Source organism: Chaetodon trifascialis, chromosome 10 (genome assembly GCF_039877785.1).
Source record: "Chaetodon trifascialis isolate fChaTrf1 chromosome 10, fChaTrf1.hap1, whole genome shotgun sequence".
Taxonomy (NCBI): Eukaryota; Metazoa; Chordata; class Actinopteri; order Chaetodontiformes; family Chaetodontidae; genus Chaetodon; species Chaetodon trifascialis.
In genome coordinates, this window is record NC_092065.1 from 22,049,381 (window position 1) to 22,062,947 (window position 13,567).

The window sequence follows — 13,567 nt, forward strand, 5'->3', positions numbered from 1 at the left end:
TCTGTTTTCTACAGATTAAATTGTGGCTGCTGAAAAGGTACTCGAGTCGGCCCACCATGTTTCACAGACTCGATTGTAAATTGTCTCCTAAGATAATTGTCCTCCTCTGTGGCTGCAGCAGTATCAGGCTGCTTGCTGCTGGCTATAGGACAGCCAGCTGTAAACAGTGAGAGCTTATTAAAATGCAATTAAAAGAGATCATCAGCACTGTCTCATTAGGTGTCACAGTGTGCACCAACAATGATCCAGAAGCTGGTTTTGTTTCAGCTGCTTTCTTTCTGTGCTGATCTCCTTTCCAGCTTTTGGGAGTGTTTCATGTTTCTGCTGGCAAGCTTTCGACTGAGGTGTTATGTTTTTGTTGGGTGGCAGTGAACCATCTGACTGCGCAGTTTACCAGGTGTCTGAATTAAAACCCAGCATCTGCGACACCGGCAAAGTTTTCAGAGAACGTATGTTTCATCAGCGGGGTTCAACTTCAACAGACGCGGCGGCAGTGAATGACTCGGAGACGAGAAGAGGTTGGCTTTTTTTGTCATGAAAACAGTGGCTTTTTAATGTAAACACTACATTCGATTGGTTTTTCCAGCACGGACATCCCACATGAAATAACAACCATTCACTAAAGAGGAGTAGAGGGAGAGAGAGAGAGAGAGAGAGAGAGAGAGAGAGAGAGAGAAAAAGCTGCACAGAAAAAAGCATTCACTGGGTAAAGAACAGAACATAGAGGGGTAATAATGAAAAGAATGAAGGTAACAGGAACAGAATGCCAAAGAAACAGGTATATCATGTCATTATACACAGTTGTTTTCTCTTTTAAAAACTAGAAATCAAGAGGGCAAGAAAGAGAGGTTTATATAGATAGATGGATAGATAGATCGATGAGGGGTAACATAGATTAGGCATGAATAGATAACAAATTTCCAAATCTACTTATTGTGTGTGTATGTGTGTCTGAGTGCAAGCAAGTGTGTGCGTGTGACGTGAGAACTGTGCTTTTCATTGTAGACCTGGAAGGTGTGTGTCAAACTGAAAAGAGACAGAAGAAGAAGAAGAAGAAAGGAGCATGACTTTATACAGCGTCAATGTGTGAACATGCGGCGTCCCTAACTAGCAGACGCAGCGAGAAACGTGCTCTCCCCAAAAAAAGTGGTTTCTTTTTTTTTTGTTTCTGAAATAATAAAAAATAGATATTGTTATAATATTATATTTAATCGTTCTGAGTCAGGCTAAAGTGAGGACACGGTTCTAATGCAGGGAAACAGGCAAAAACGGTAAGAGGAGAGAGGGTGGGGCACAGTTCAGAGCATTACAACAACACGGGGGTCAGTCTGAGATCGGCGCGGTTCCAAATCAGCTCGCTGTCAAACTGGAACCCTCTGCAAAACATCTTTTTATTTAAAAAAGGGAGATATAGAGAAAAAAAACTGTTTGTAGCTACAAAGCACAAGAAAGATTATCCTTTGAGAATATTACAGGTTCGTCATGATGGTTGTTGTCGATGCTGTAGTAATACCCACGTTCGTTGGTTTTATTAGTTATCGTAGTTATAGGTGTAGATTTTTTTGTCCTTTTTTTCTGAGGGTTTAAATTTTACGTTTCGCTGTAAGAATGCCAAAATCTACACTTCTTCCAAGCCTCGCACGTGACCTTTCAACCCTTTTCTCTCGGTCCCCGCCCCGTCCCATTCAGGAACCAGTCATCTCTCTCCTTGTGGCTGCTGTCTGTCCTCGTAGTTCTTTTTTTTGTGTTTTTTCCATATTTTTGATTCATCTTTTGCAATTTTTATTGAAATTATTTTTTAAGTTATTATCTCAATAGTATCTATGTGAAGATTTTTTTTAGAGGTTTTATGAATCAACTGGTCTCTTTATACAAAGGCTTGAGTATCACATGCTATCTGTGTCAGGGCTTCAGGAGGAAGAGGAGAAGAGGAGGGGAGGGGGTGGAAAGAGAGGAGGGGCCCTCGAACCCCGAAATGAGGGTGCCAGATCGCCATGCATCAAGAAGGCAAAAAGAAGGAGGATGGATGGAGGTGTGAGCAGTAAAGGCATGGCGGTGTGTAAATGAAGAGAGAGACAGAGGTATGTGCAGGACAGGCGATCGATCAATAAATAAATTAATAAATTAATCAACCATTATCAAACCAGGAGTGAGTACATGGAGAATGTTAGTAGGTCTACAGGTTATAACAGTGAGGAAAGTAGAGTTATAACGTTGTGTACTTGCTTCTAAAAGCGTAGCTATCTACAGTACAGTACCTCTGTTACATGGCACTGATAGGACATTTAGCACGTTTCCTATTGGCTCTTAGGCTCGGCCATGACCGATGGTTGGCTAATGGCTGAGGCCAGGTCTGGGAAACAGGAAGCCTCACTTCCTGTCCGTGAAAAGCCGAGTGCAGGGAGTAAAATGATCCAAGCTACTCTAAAACAGAGAGGAAATTGATAACAAACATCTTAAAATGTCTTGGCTAATGTAAACAAAAGGCGAATGTTAAACTCAGTGTTGTCAGTTTCAGCAGGTCTCGAGAATGTTTTAAGGTTTTCGGCGACCTGTCTAGTGTTTTTTAGTGCTAGCAACATTTTCAGGTATTTCCGCAAAAAAAAAAAAAAAAAAAGTTATACATAATCACTAATATAGCAAAAAAAAAAAAAAATCATACACAAATAAAAGTGTCAAGGTGAGGCAAAATGTGAATAAAAATCAGTGTACAGACTGATGCTCGTAATAAATATACACACGATCAACAAAAATAAAACAGAAGTCATATTCATCGGAATAATAAAAAAAATCTGCAAAAAAAAAGTACAGGTTTTGTTTTTGTTAACAACAAAAGACACAGCGGAGAAAGAAAAGAGAGGAGAACAGGGAGCGGAGGCTTTCATTGACTTTGTTCAAGAAGTTATCAAGGCTGCAGGGTTTCGTGTTTTCTACTAAAACAAATTTGCTTGCTTGGCAGCAGGCCAAAGACCATCAGGAGGACAAGTCGGAGCGAGAAGAGACAAGAACTAAAAACATTATATATATATATTTATATATACGTATGCCTATTTTTTTTAAATTATCCTCATTATTAATATGTACCTAGTTGCATTTTTCTTTCTTTTTTCTTTAAATAATCAGCAGAATCGTCATCATCACCATCGTCATTTCCAGAGCAGTGTCAAAGGAACAGGAGCCGGGAGGGGGCAGGGGGGAGGGGGGAGGACAGGAGGGGTGAGAGAGAAGAGGGGACAAAAGGGGGAGGGCATTACAGGGTGTGTGGGCGGGCTCAGTACAAGCCACAACCTCGGAGGTTGTTGGCGATGATGATGTCGGTCACAGCGTCAAACACCACCTGGATGTTTCCTGTATCTGTGGCGCAGGTCATGTGACAGTAGATTTCCTTATTTGGAGAGCGATTCTTGCTCTCGAACTGTGCTTGGATGTAAGCTGCTGCATCCTCGTAGGTATTGGGTCCTGGAGGGAGAAAAGACGCATCTCTCATACGACAGAATGATCAAAAAGGCACTGATTTCACACTCAGGGCCGAACGCTGGCCGCAGACATCCCAATGTTCCCATGTTCCTCTGGCCTCAAGGATGTTCAGCGCGTGCGCGTGTGTGTGTGTGTGTGTGTGTGTGTGTGTGTGTGTGTGTGTGTGTGTGTGTGTGTGCACGTGCTGGAGAGTACGTACTGAAACCACATGAGTGTCACAGAGTGTCTGAGCGGGGCTCAAACTGCGTGTTTGGTGGCTCTCTGACTTAGAAGATATTGTCTCTGTTCTTTACTCATGAAACTGTGATTCGTGACCCGTAAGTGAGAGTTCTGGAGCATTATTCTCCAAGGCTTCCCGCGGGAAGGTAAGGGAGGCCGTGACGAGGGAGGGGGAGAGATAGGCTAACTGCGATTATGACGGTAGTTAGCAGAAGAGAGGAAAAGCTCAAGAGACAGAAATGAGGAGGATCGTTTGTGTGAGGGGGTTAGCAGGCAGCTCTCCCCCGTCATGGCTGGCCGAGCGTGACTGTCTCCTGCTCTCTGACTCCTGAACTCCTCCTTTTCACCGCCATCCGACTCTCACCTCCACGTGAAGAAATCTTTCTGCTTTTTCCTCACAGCGTCTATCTCGGCCTGTGTGCTGCTCCCCTCTCTCCCTCCGTCTATCGCTGACTCCTTCTCTGCCGTCCCTCCAGACACAGCCAAGTAAATCTTCATGTATGTTGCACTTTTCAAATTGAGGTCAGGCAGTTCTTCAAACAGGCCACATCAAACATATTTTGTTCATCTCCTCCTAACAACGCATCATTCAAACTGATTCAGCGGCTCAAACAGCTGCTTTGATTTAAAGTGCCACATTTCTCTGAATGGTTTACAACTCAGCGGCAGTAAACGTCCAGGTTGGTGCTCGCGGCTCTGGAGGTACGACGCAGAGCAAACCAACATATCTGCTGGATCTAGTAGCGATTAATCAGTGGCCAGAGACACAGACAGCTATTTCACCTCAGGGAATCCCATTAAGATTAGCTGGTAGTCATTCAAACTGGTGTTGCTTTCATTACCTCAGTTTCAGCATCTTCATATCAGCAGTTTTACGAGATAACATAAGACAAAAGTGAAATGATAGTTTGACATTTTGTTTCTTGTTGAAACTTGGGAATTGATGCCACTCTTACGCCTGGATGATAACTATTAAGCTTCAGCGAGCAGCCTGTTAGCCTAGCTTAGCATAAAAACAGGAAAGGGGAAACAGCTGGTGGCACGGTGGAAACACTGTCACCTCACAGCTAGATGGTCCCGGGTTCAATTCCCATCTGGGGCGCTGTGGGTGTGTCCTCCAACATGCCTGCTGCCCCTTATCTCGAGGAAAGGGGCCTTTCTGTGTGGAGTTTGCATGTTCTCCCCAAGTTCGCCTGGGGTATCCATAAAAAAACCCCACTAAAAACATGCAAGAAGATCACCACCTGACCAATGGTGACAAAAGGAACTGGGTCCCGGGTGCCGCTGTCAGCTGGCAGCCCACCGCTCCTGGTCTGCCGCAGAGGAAGGACTTACCAGAATGGGTTAAAAGCAGAAAAATAATTTCACTTAAGCATGGCGTGCGCAGTTTCTCTGTAACTCTGCATGTTGTGTGTTGTGACTAATAAAGGGACGTCTTCTTCGGATTTTTGTTTTAGCTCCCTTTGTATCGACTCTTACTGGCTGCTGCCTATAGCTTCATATTTAACATACAGTGTGGCATCAATCGTCTCATCTAATATTCATCAAGAAAACAAATAAGCTATTCCTAACTGCACTAAAGAGAGATTTTCAAGACTTAATACTAATACTTGAGACTAAATACTGATCCTACTTTGCACTCGTCTGCAGATGAGGAGAACTGCCATCCTCCCTCCTCAGTAATGTGTGGAGGCTGGCAGGGGCAGCTGTGTTCTTCACGTTTTGTCATTTTACAGCCTAACCAATGGATCAGTCACTTTATGATATATTGGGCTCTCGTTTCCTCCCCCGTGCAACTGGATTCAGTGTCACTGGTTCACAGCTATTTGTATCCTCTAAGAAATCTTTTTTTTTTTTGCACCTGTCAAGTTTTGTTGAGGCTTATATGTTTTGAAAGCTGTTATTTCTCACCTACACACTCCTGTTTTTTTTCCTCCCTACCTGTGTATTCGGGGAAGCAGATGCTGAGCGCAGACTTCTTGATCTTCTCTGCAAACAGATCCTTCTTGTTGAGGAAGAGGATGATGGAAGTGTCGATGAAGAACTTGTTGTTGCAGATCGAGTCGAACAGCATCAGAGACTCGTGCATGCGATTCTGCGGAGGAGGAGGGAAAGAAAAGATGGAAAAAAAAACACGGATGGGGTTAGATGAGATGAGGGGAGCAGGTGAAAGGAAGAGGATTAAACAGAGGAGGAGGAGAGGAGAAAGAGTTGGGAAAATATCGAGGAGAGACAGGGAGGAAAGTGAACGGATGATGATGATGATGAAGAGAGAGGAGGAAAGAAGGAGAAAGGTTAAGTTACCACCAATCCATAACCTCTGCACTGTGACAGTCTGGCAAAGAGACTGCAGAAAGAACATCGTTATGGCCAGTCCAGAGGCCAAAGAGGATGCAGATGAGCCAACACTGCTCACGCATCTTTGAAATCAAATGCAACATTTTATAAGCACAAAGTGGTGATTTATTTGTCTCACCCACACATACAGTAGCAACAAGAAACAGCGGCAGTGTCAGATTACACAGTGAGGAAATGCTTTCCAACAATTACAAGAAATAATCAGAGTTCTTGGAAAACAGAGAAAGAAAGAGACAAAATGCACAAACATCCTCAGTATTTCCATTTGAATATACTGCCTACACACACACACACACACACACACACACACACACACACACACACACACACACACACACACACACACACACACACAAATGAAATTAGGTCAGCAAAATAATCAACCATATCAAGTTACTCATGTGGTGCTTTATTATCATTTCTCTTGTATAAATACAACTTTCAATAAATTATCACAGCAGTGAGGGAGATACAGCAGACATGGTACAGTGCTCGGTAAAATACAACACATGCACACACATACAGTACACATGTACACACGCACACACGCAAATACACACAGAACAGGGTTGAGGATTTTGCTGTAAGTCATCTGTACTTCTAGGCAGGTGCTGACTGGTATTGACAGAGGGATTAAAAGATGTGGACATCAGAGGGTTGAAGGCTAAACAGCTGAGAGCCTGACAGGACTTTCACCAGCTTACACTCTGCCTGCTAAAGTCCAGAAAGTCCACTACGGTCCTGTGCCCTGCGGCTCTCTGAATCCTCTGCCAGTCCAGCGGTAGAGCAGGATCTCCCTGCCTCTGCAGAGGCATGAGTGCTCGTTTCACCAATTAGCCAGCTTGAGAGGGAACGGAACATATCGAGAGACAACCCCAAAGCTTTTACAGACAAAACTCTACCTCTAAAATGGAAGCACAGACAGCTGAGCAAAAAGACACCACAGAAGCTCATCTAAATGTAACACGGGAAACATTTGGCACTAAACTCTGGGTTCAAACATTCGTCAGAACAGTTCTTCATTTGGCTGCCGTTGTGGGAAATTGTTTATGTTGCTGAGGCACTGGAATGGCACCAAGCTGCAAACATTTCTTTTGTGCCGCCACCTGCTGCCAGATAAAGTAGGACCTTTGTTACTTGAATGAACCACTGATTGCATTATTCACATCAGAGCCACCTAAAAAAGACACCATTACCCATAAATCCTCACTAGCATGGCCTCAGACTACATTACCCACAAATTTCTCCTTCACTACAGCCTATAGGAGTCCATTATTTATCGCTGGGACTGAAGCCGGACATAAACTGTGTTAGCCACTATCCTCTCAGCCTCGCTCGCTGCTGTCATTTCCCACTGGTTGTTTGGGGTTTATTGGTAATTCATCAGGACTGGAGACAGGTTGTGAAAAGCACAAACACACGCATACATGCACACACGCACACACACGCGCAGGAAGCATCAACTCCACCAAACAAACTACTAATAACTTCAGAGGAATGAGAGGTTTACGTGTTCGAGGCAGCTACAGTGAGAGGAAATCAAATGAGTTCAGTCTACCACGGATGAAGCTGCCGTTTAATCAGACTGCTCTGTTCTCCTCCAACCTGCATGCACAGGTTTTATACCGTGATAAAGAAAGGGTGGATGCGGCTTCACAGTTGCTTCTAATTGCACAGCGGGCATGTTTTGATCCACTTCCTGTTCATCACATACACGTTAACTAAAGGTTTGTCAGCGTGTGTTGTTGTGTTAAAGGCCTGGTCACAACAGCATTCAAAAAGGCAAAAATCAATTCATTCCAGTGGAATCGCAACAATTATTGGACAAGCCTGCAGGGGTGGAAGTGAAAAGAGCATATTTTCAGTCTAAATTCTGCTTTGGTGAACATGCGAACTGGAGCCATTGACCAACAGCAACATGTGTTAACAATGCTGACCCTTGCAGGAATGCAAAGCCAAACTGGACGAAGCTCTTGAAGCTCATCAGCTGTGTTGGACCATCTAGTTTTATTCAACCTCCTCTGTCAGAGAATTAACTGCTCCACAGAAAACATGGGGAAAACCGGATGGTACAAATACCTTTCTTGAATAAACTGTGAGAACTCACTGTTCTGTTTCTGATCAAACTAGTATGATAGCTGACTCTGATGAGTGGTTAGCTTGATAGCTACTTTCTTGTTCAATGTGTAGACCACCAACCAGCCCTGCTTGCAGTCCATACATCACCAAACCTCTAGAACCCCACAGTTTGTGAAGAGGTGCAGATAAATCACTGTGCTACCTGAATCTGTTTTTCTAGACTTCCACTTGTTTTCGTTAAACTTGTGTACTTTTGTTACTTGCTTTGAGCTCACAATGATCATGTCTGTGTTGCTATAATTGCAATACATTAGCGTGACAAGGTAATATAGACTAAAAAAAAAAATCAATCTGTACTTACAGCTGCATTTTCACACTACGATAATGACTTTTTGACAAGAGTGATGGATTACTGTGCCTAACGCACATTTCAAGAGTCTGCGAGGTGATTTCATTACTGTATAACATGAAGGTTAGCATAAGGCTGAAAAACACTACAGCACATCAAACACACTGTCTGTGATCTGCAATAATTGATTTAAATATGCAAAAACACAGTTAGGGTGCTTTAAATTCAATTTTCTGCTAATGCAGTGATGTATTTAAGTGCTGTTACAGATTGGGAATAAATTGGGGTAATTCACTTTTAAATGCATCTGATAGTTCTGACTCGTTTCGTATGCCACTGAAGAATCTGTCCAATAGAAACACGGCTGGATCTCGCTCTGTGCGCCGCCCGAGGTTAACACCGGCATAAAAGAAGGTGGAAGACAAAGCTCGAACAGTATGCTGCCACTGACACCCTGAGGGCAAACATAAATGTAGGCATTTCCTTTCATCTGAACGTGAATCGGAGCTGCTAACATACTTAGGATGGAAATTTCACCAGCCCATTGTTCCTCAGCCCATGCCTACCGCTGGCTGCTCTTAAGGCTTTCAGGCATAAACACAGTGGCATACATGTATTTAAAAAAAAAAAAAGAAAAGAAAAGGGCGAGGCGAGGGTGTCTTTGTTTTATTCTAACAGCAGAGGCTCCACCAGCGTCCTGGCCTGCATTGAGTGAGGATGACGCTAAACTGAATTATTCACACAGCAAACGTTAGGGCGCTTTTACAGAGGCAGCACACAGAAAAAGCCTGTAATCTAATTATGCAGAAGCATAATTCAGCTATAGAGCAAAAGTTTAATTACAAAGCGGACAGGCGCGCACTTTGATATGTATTTTAGAAAAGCAGGGGAGCTTCTACGCGCAGTGACTACTGACAGATGTGCAGTTAAGAAGCGAATGGACAGAAATATTTTATGCGGACTCCTTTTCACATGATTTCAGGGAAACGCTGCTGATGATATCTGCGTATTTCAAGTCATATCTCCAAAAGTGAAGCACTTCCTGACACAAACAATTGCAGAGCTAATGCAGTAAGATCGTTTTCCTTTCACGCCATGTAATATTAATGCAATGAGCGAGGAGAAGATGATGAACTAAAAGCCTTCAGCAGTAGACTTCACGTTTGGCAGAAGAACCCGAAAAACAGCGGAGGCTCTTTGGTCGGACACGCTGCTATCATTTGGCACCGCCGAGTAAGGTGTTGTGACATTTTGAAGTCCCACGGGTGTGTTTGTGTCTTCAGTGCGTGTATGTGTGTGTGCGTGTGCATGTGCATGTGTGTGCGCATGTTGAGGGCCTGTGTGTGTGGAAAGGGTAGACAGGTGCCTTCTGGGTAATTAATCCACAGATACTGACTCCACCACAACACCCATGGGCTGGCATTGTCTCTCACAGAACACATGCACATGTTCATAAGCACGTAGCACACGCACACGCACACACATACACACACATTGACCTTTCCTGTACTATCAACAGACACACACACAGGCAACTATATACAATTGGTAAACACATAGGAATACACAAACAGGATACACACACACACACACACAGGATACAGACACACACACACACACACACACACACACACACACACACACACACACACACACACACACACACACACACACACACACACACACACACACAGCAGGCTGATCAACAGCCTCAGGCAGCTCTCTGTCTCTAATTGGGAAAAGTTGGCACAGATGTGGTAGGACGAGCCGATGACGTCATCTACCTGTTTTTTTTTTTTTTTTAAAGGCAGCTCTGAGCAGAGGGTGGAGACACGCCCTCGCTGTTCGAGTGTCGAGGGAAGAGTGGAATATAGCAAATGCCCTGCTCATAAATAAATAAAGGAGCTCTCTACCTCTGTTTGCCAGGGAGCACTCACACCAGTAAAGCTGTAAACACACTCAGCTCAGTCAATTCAAGCAAGTCCCACAGACAAACAAAGCTCACTTTCTATGTGATGCTGCAAACTGTTGCTTAAAGACAGAGAGAGGGGGGGCTGGATGATACTTTCCTGCTGCTGTATGCAGCTCTTTGCCTTTAATGTCAAGGCTCAAACTTGATCTGTTCCCACAAACTACACGCATCACTTTTGGTTTCCCCTAAGCTGTGCTCTACATCAGACCTCAATCCTACAGCAGCTCTGGGACGCCTCCCGCCCGGCACAAATGGAACTCGCTCAGCAGAAAACAAAACATCAGGGCTAAAATAATAGTCACGAGGTTGACATTCTAGTCCCAGAGGACCACATGTACCCACCAGCACACAATCTTTCAAAGCTCACCTCTGGCTTATTAAGGCAGAGTGGTGGACAATAGGGATATTACACTGTGCAGCCCCACACAATGGATGCGGCCCCAGGGCCCTATAAAATCAATGCTTCCTTTGAAGCATTATCTGGGAATTGTGTGGTTGAGTCAGCACACTGCGCAGCTCTTCGTTTAAAGTGATATTATAGTGGACCCATACTCGCCGCAACATGAGAAAATCAATCCTAAAATCTGACCAGAGGTGACATCCGCAGGAGATGAAGGATGACGGCATAGAAAGCAAATTCCTCACCAGAAATTGAAATATTAGCTATGCATTTGTACAAAACCCCCCCAAACAAATAAAGCAAAAAAAACAACAACAACAACAACAACAAAAAACAGCAACAACAAAAAAAGCAAACAAAAATACTATTTCAACTATATTCTTTTATGGGGACCAAAAATAAATTTAATGAAAAGCATCCAAGGCCAAAACACTGAGGTTATAATGACGCTGTTCCCCTGCAACGTGGAAACACACAGCTCAGCTCTGCTGTATGAACGTCTGCTGCACCGTATTCAACAAGATGATCGAACTCCCAATGACCATGTCCACGCTTCAGTCAAATGACATCACAAAATACAAAACAGTAGTCTTCTAATCACTTTCTGAATAATATAATCTTATTCTAACAGCCCCACTGTGAGTGTAGCATGTTTCAAATGGTTCTAATGGCATGAGTGAAAAATGAGGCGTTCCTCATTACTGTCAAAGCCAGAAATGCTGAAATCCTGCACATAAGGGCCTTTAAGTTGGACATGTTGGGCCTTTAAAAGCTGGACGAGGCAACCGAAGTGCCATAAATTTGTCATGTTTCCTAAGTGGGATTACCTAAATGGTCTCATTACATTTAATACACTGAACAGTCCACTCTGATAATCCCCCTCCTCCCACAGGTTCTGACTGAACGAGGCTCTGCTACACTGAGGCTGGTGGGAGGCTGTGTGTTTCTCTAAGGCCACTGGAGGACAGGACGAGATGAATGGACTCTGTGGAATTAAAGGGTCCTTCTTGTTGAGGCATCATGTGAAGCAAGGCGGTTTGATATTATATGATATTAAAATCTAACAATGAACAGGGCATTATTACAAGTAGACGTATTATTATAACTAAATCATAAAAAAATGGAAAAATATACAAACTAATGAAATTAGAAATGAATTAATACAGAATTAAAACTGAAATCATGTAATTATTCTTATTTTAAAATTTCATGATGGTTAATTTTTGTTTTATTAAAGCAATTATCTTTAAAAGTATGTTTTCACTTCAGTCTTCTCACATAAGGAACACTCACATGGTCACAGCCTCTCTGCAGGCTCAGCAGCTGCTACGACATTCATTATTGTGTTTGATGCTTTTAAAATAATTTCACGATCATTGGCCCATCTATTTCTTCTCCATTTATTCATATGATGACTTGACTCATAATGTCTTATTTATTGACTGAATGCTGGTCATTCTGGAGCTCCATATTTACAGAGCATGGCTTAGTGCAACAATGCAATCAGACACTATGCAGTAACCACAAACATGAGGGCAGGCCTGTCACCAGCAACCACAACGAACAACATACAAAATAATGAAGGAGGCGAGCACAAAGAGCTATTTTACACAATATAAATAGAACTACAGTTTCTTTGCTGATGACTGACGGTTTTCAGTGAATTTCCTCTCATTAGGCTGAACGTAATCTAGTCTACAGTCTATTATCTCATGCACATGGCAAAGTCACATGAAGTCTGAAGAACATCTTTGGACGCAAACTTAGAGTGAACTGAACATGTTGCACAACATACTGATGTATTCAGCTCCATCAGCCTCGTGTGACTGAGGCGTAAGTCCAGGGCGAAGAAGAGGAGCAACTCAAGCTGAATTTAAATTAATTAGAAATACTTTGGGGGAGAGAAGTGCTTCTGATTACGCCAGTTTTGGGGGACAACTGGAGAGCCCCTATGATGGCTGCACTTACCACCATGTAATTTGCCATCCATCTCGCTCTTTGAGTAACACAGCAAAACTGTATGTACAAACAGGTCTGAGGAACCTTTGTGCCCCTGAAGTGTCGACTGTGCAATTTGTGCAAGACTTCAGCAGCACAACAGCAAAAGATTTGGACTTTTGGTACAATTAAAAGTACGGTGTTAGTGGAATTTTTCCATTGCTTCTTGTTTAGGGGGGAGTAAAAAAGACAAATACATTAAAAGAAGTCTCAACCAACAAATGAATGAACCCACCAACCTGCCACTCAACCAATCAATTCATTATTTAAGACTCACGTTGGACCAATGGCCAGTCTTACAGTAAAGCATCATGTTGTCATCACGAACACAGCCCATACCCCATATTTGAGTGATGACATCACTGACATGGGCCACACAACCTCAGTGGAACCCCCGCACAGGCAAATACAAGTCAAGCACCCTTCATCCATTGGCTAATATTGAACAGAATGGTCAGTACAGGCCGCAGCCCCGCAGGTTATTTGCTATGATGACATCAGTGACAGCATCAAACACAAACTGGATGTTGTTGGTGTCTGTAGCGCAGGTCACATGGGAATAGACCTCTTTGTTGGCTGACTTGTTCTTGCTCTCGTACTGACACTTAATGTACGCTATTCCTTCCAAGTACGTGTCTGGACCTGAGGAGAGACACAGAGAGAGATGACATGCAGTGGGAGTTAGGTGAGGGCTTAAAAGCTGTTGCTAGCTGAA

General features: G+C 43.3%; 1 protein-coding gene across 2 annotated transcripts in view; it reads right to left on the reverse strand.

The window, feature by feature from the left end:
- Positions 1 to 515: 515 nt before the first annotated feature.
- gnao1a (guanine nucleotide binding protein (G protein), alpha activating activity polypeptide O, a) overlaps positions 516 to 13,567 on the reverse strand; it is a 97,927-nt gene continuing 84,875 nt past the window's right edge. The window contains exons 7-8 of one of the 2 annotated variants that reach the window (XM_070972209.1): positions 5,638 to 5,791; positions 516 to 3,459 (exon numbers count right to left, since the gene is read on the reverse strand). In XM_070972209.1, coding sequence (XP_070828310.1) covers positions 3,272 to 3,459; positions 5,638 to 5,791 — 342 coding nt within the window. In that variant the 3' untranslated portion in view covers positions 516 to 3,271. Of the gene's footprint in view, positions 3,460 to 5,637; positions 5,792 to 13,228; positions 13,495 to 13,567 lie in introns of those variants that run through there. The other variant, XM_070972210.1, reaches the window with a different exon arrangement.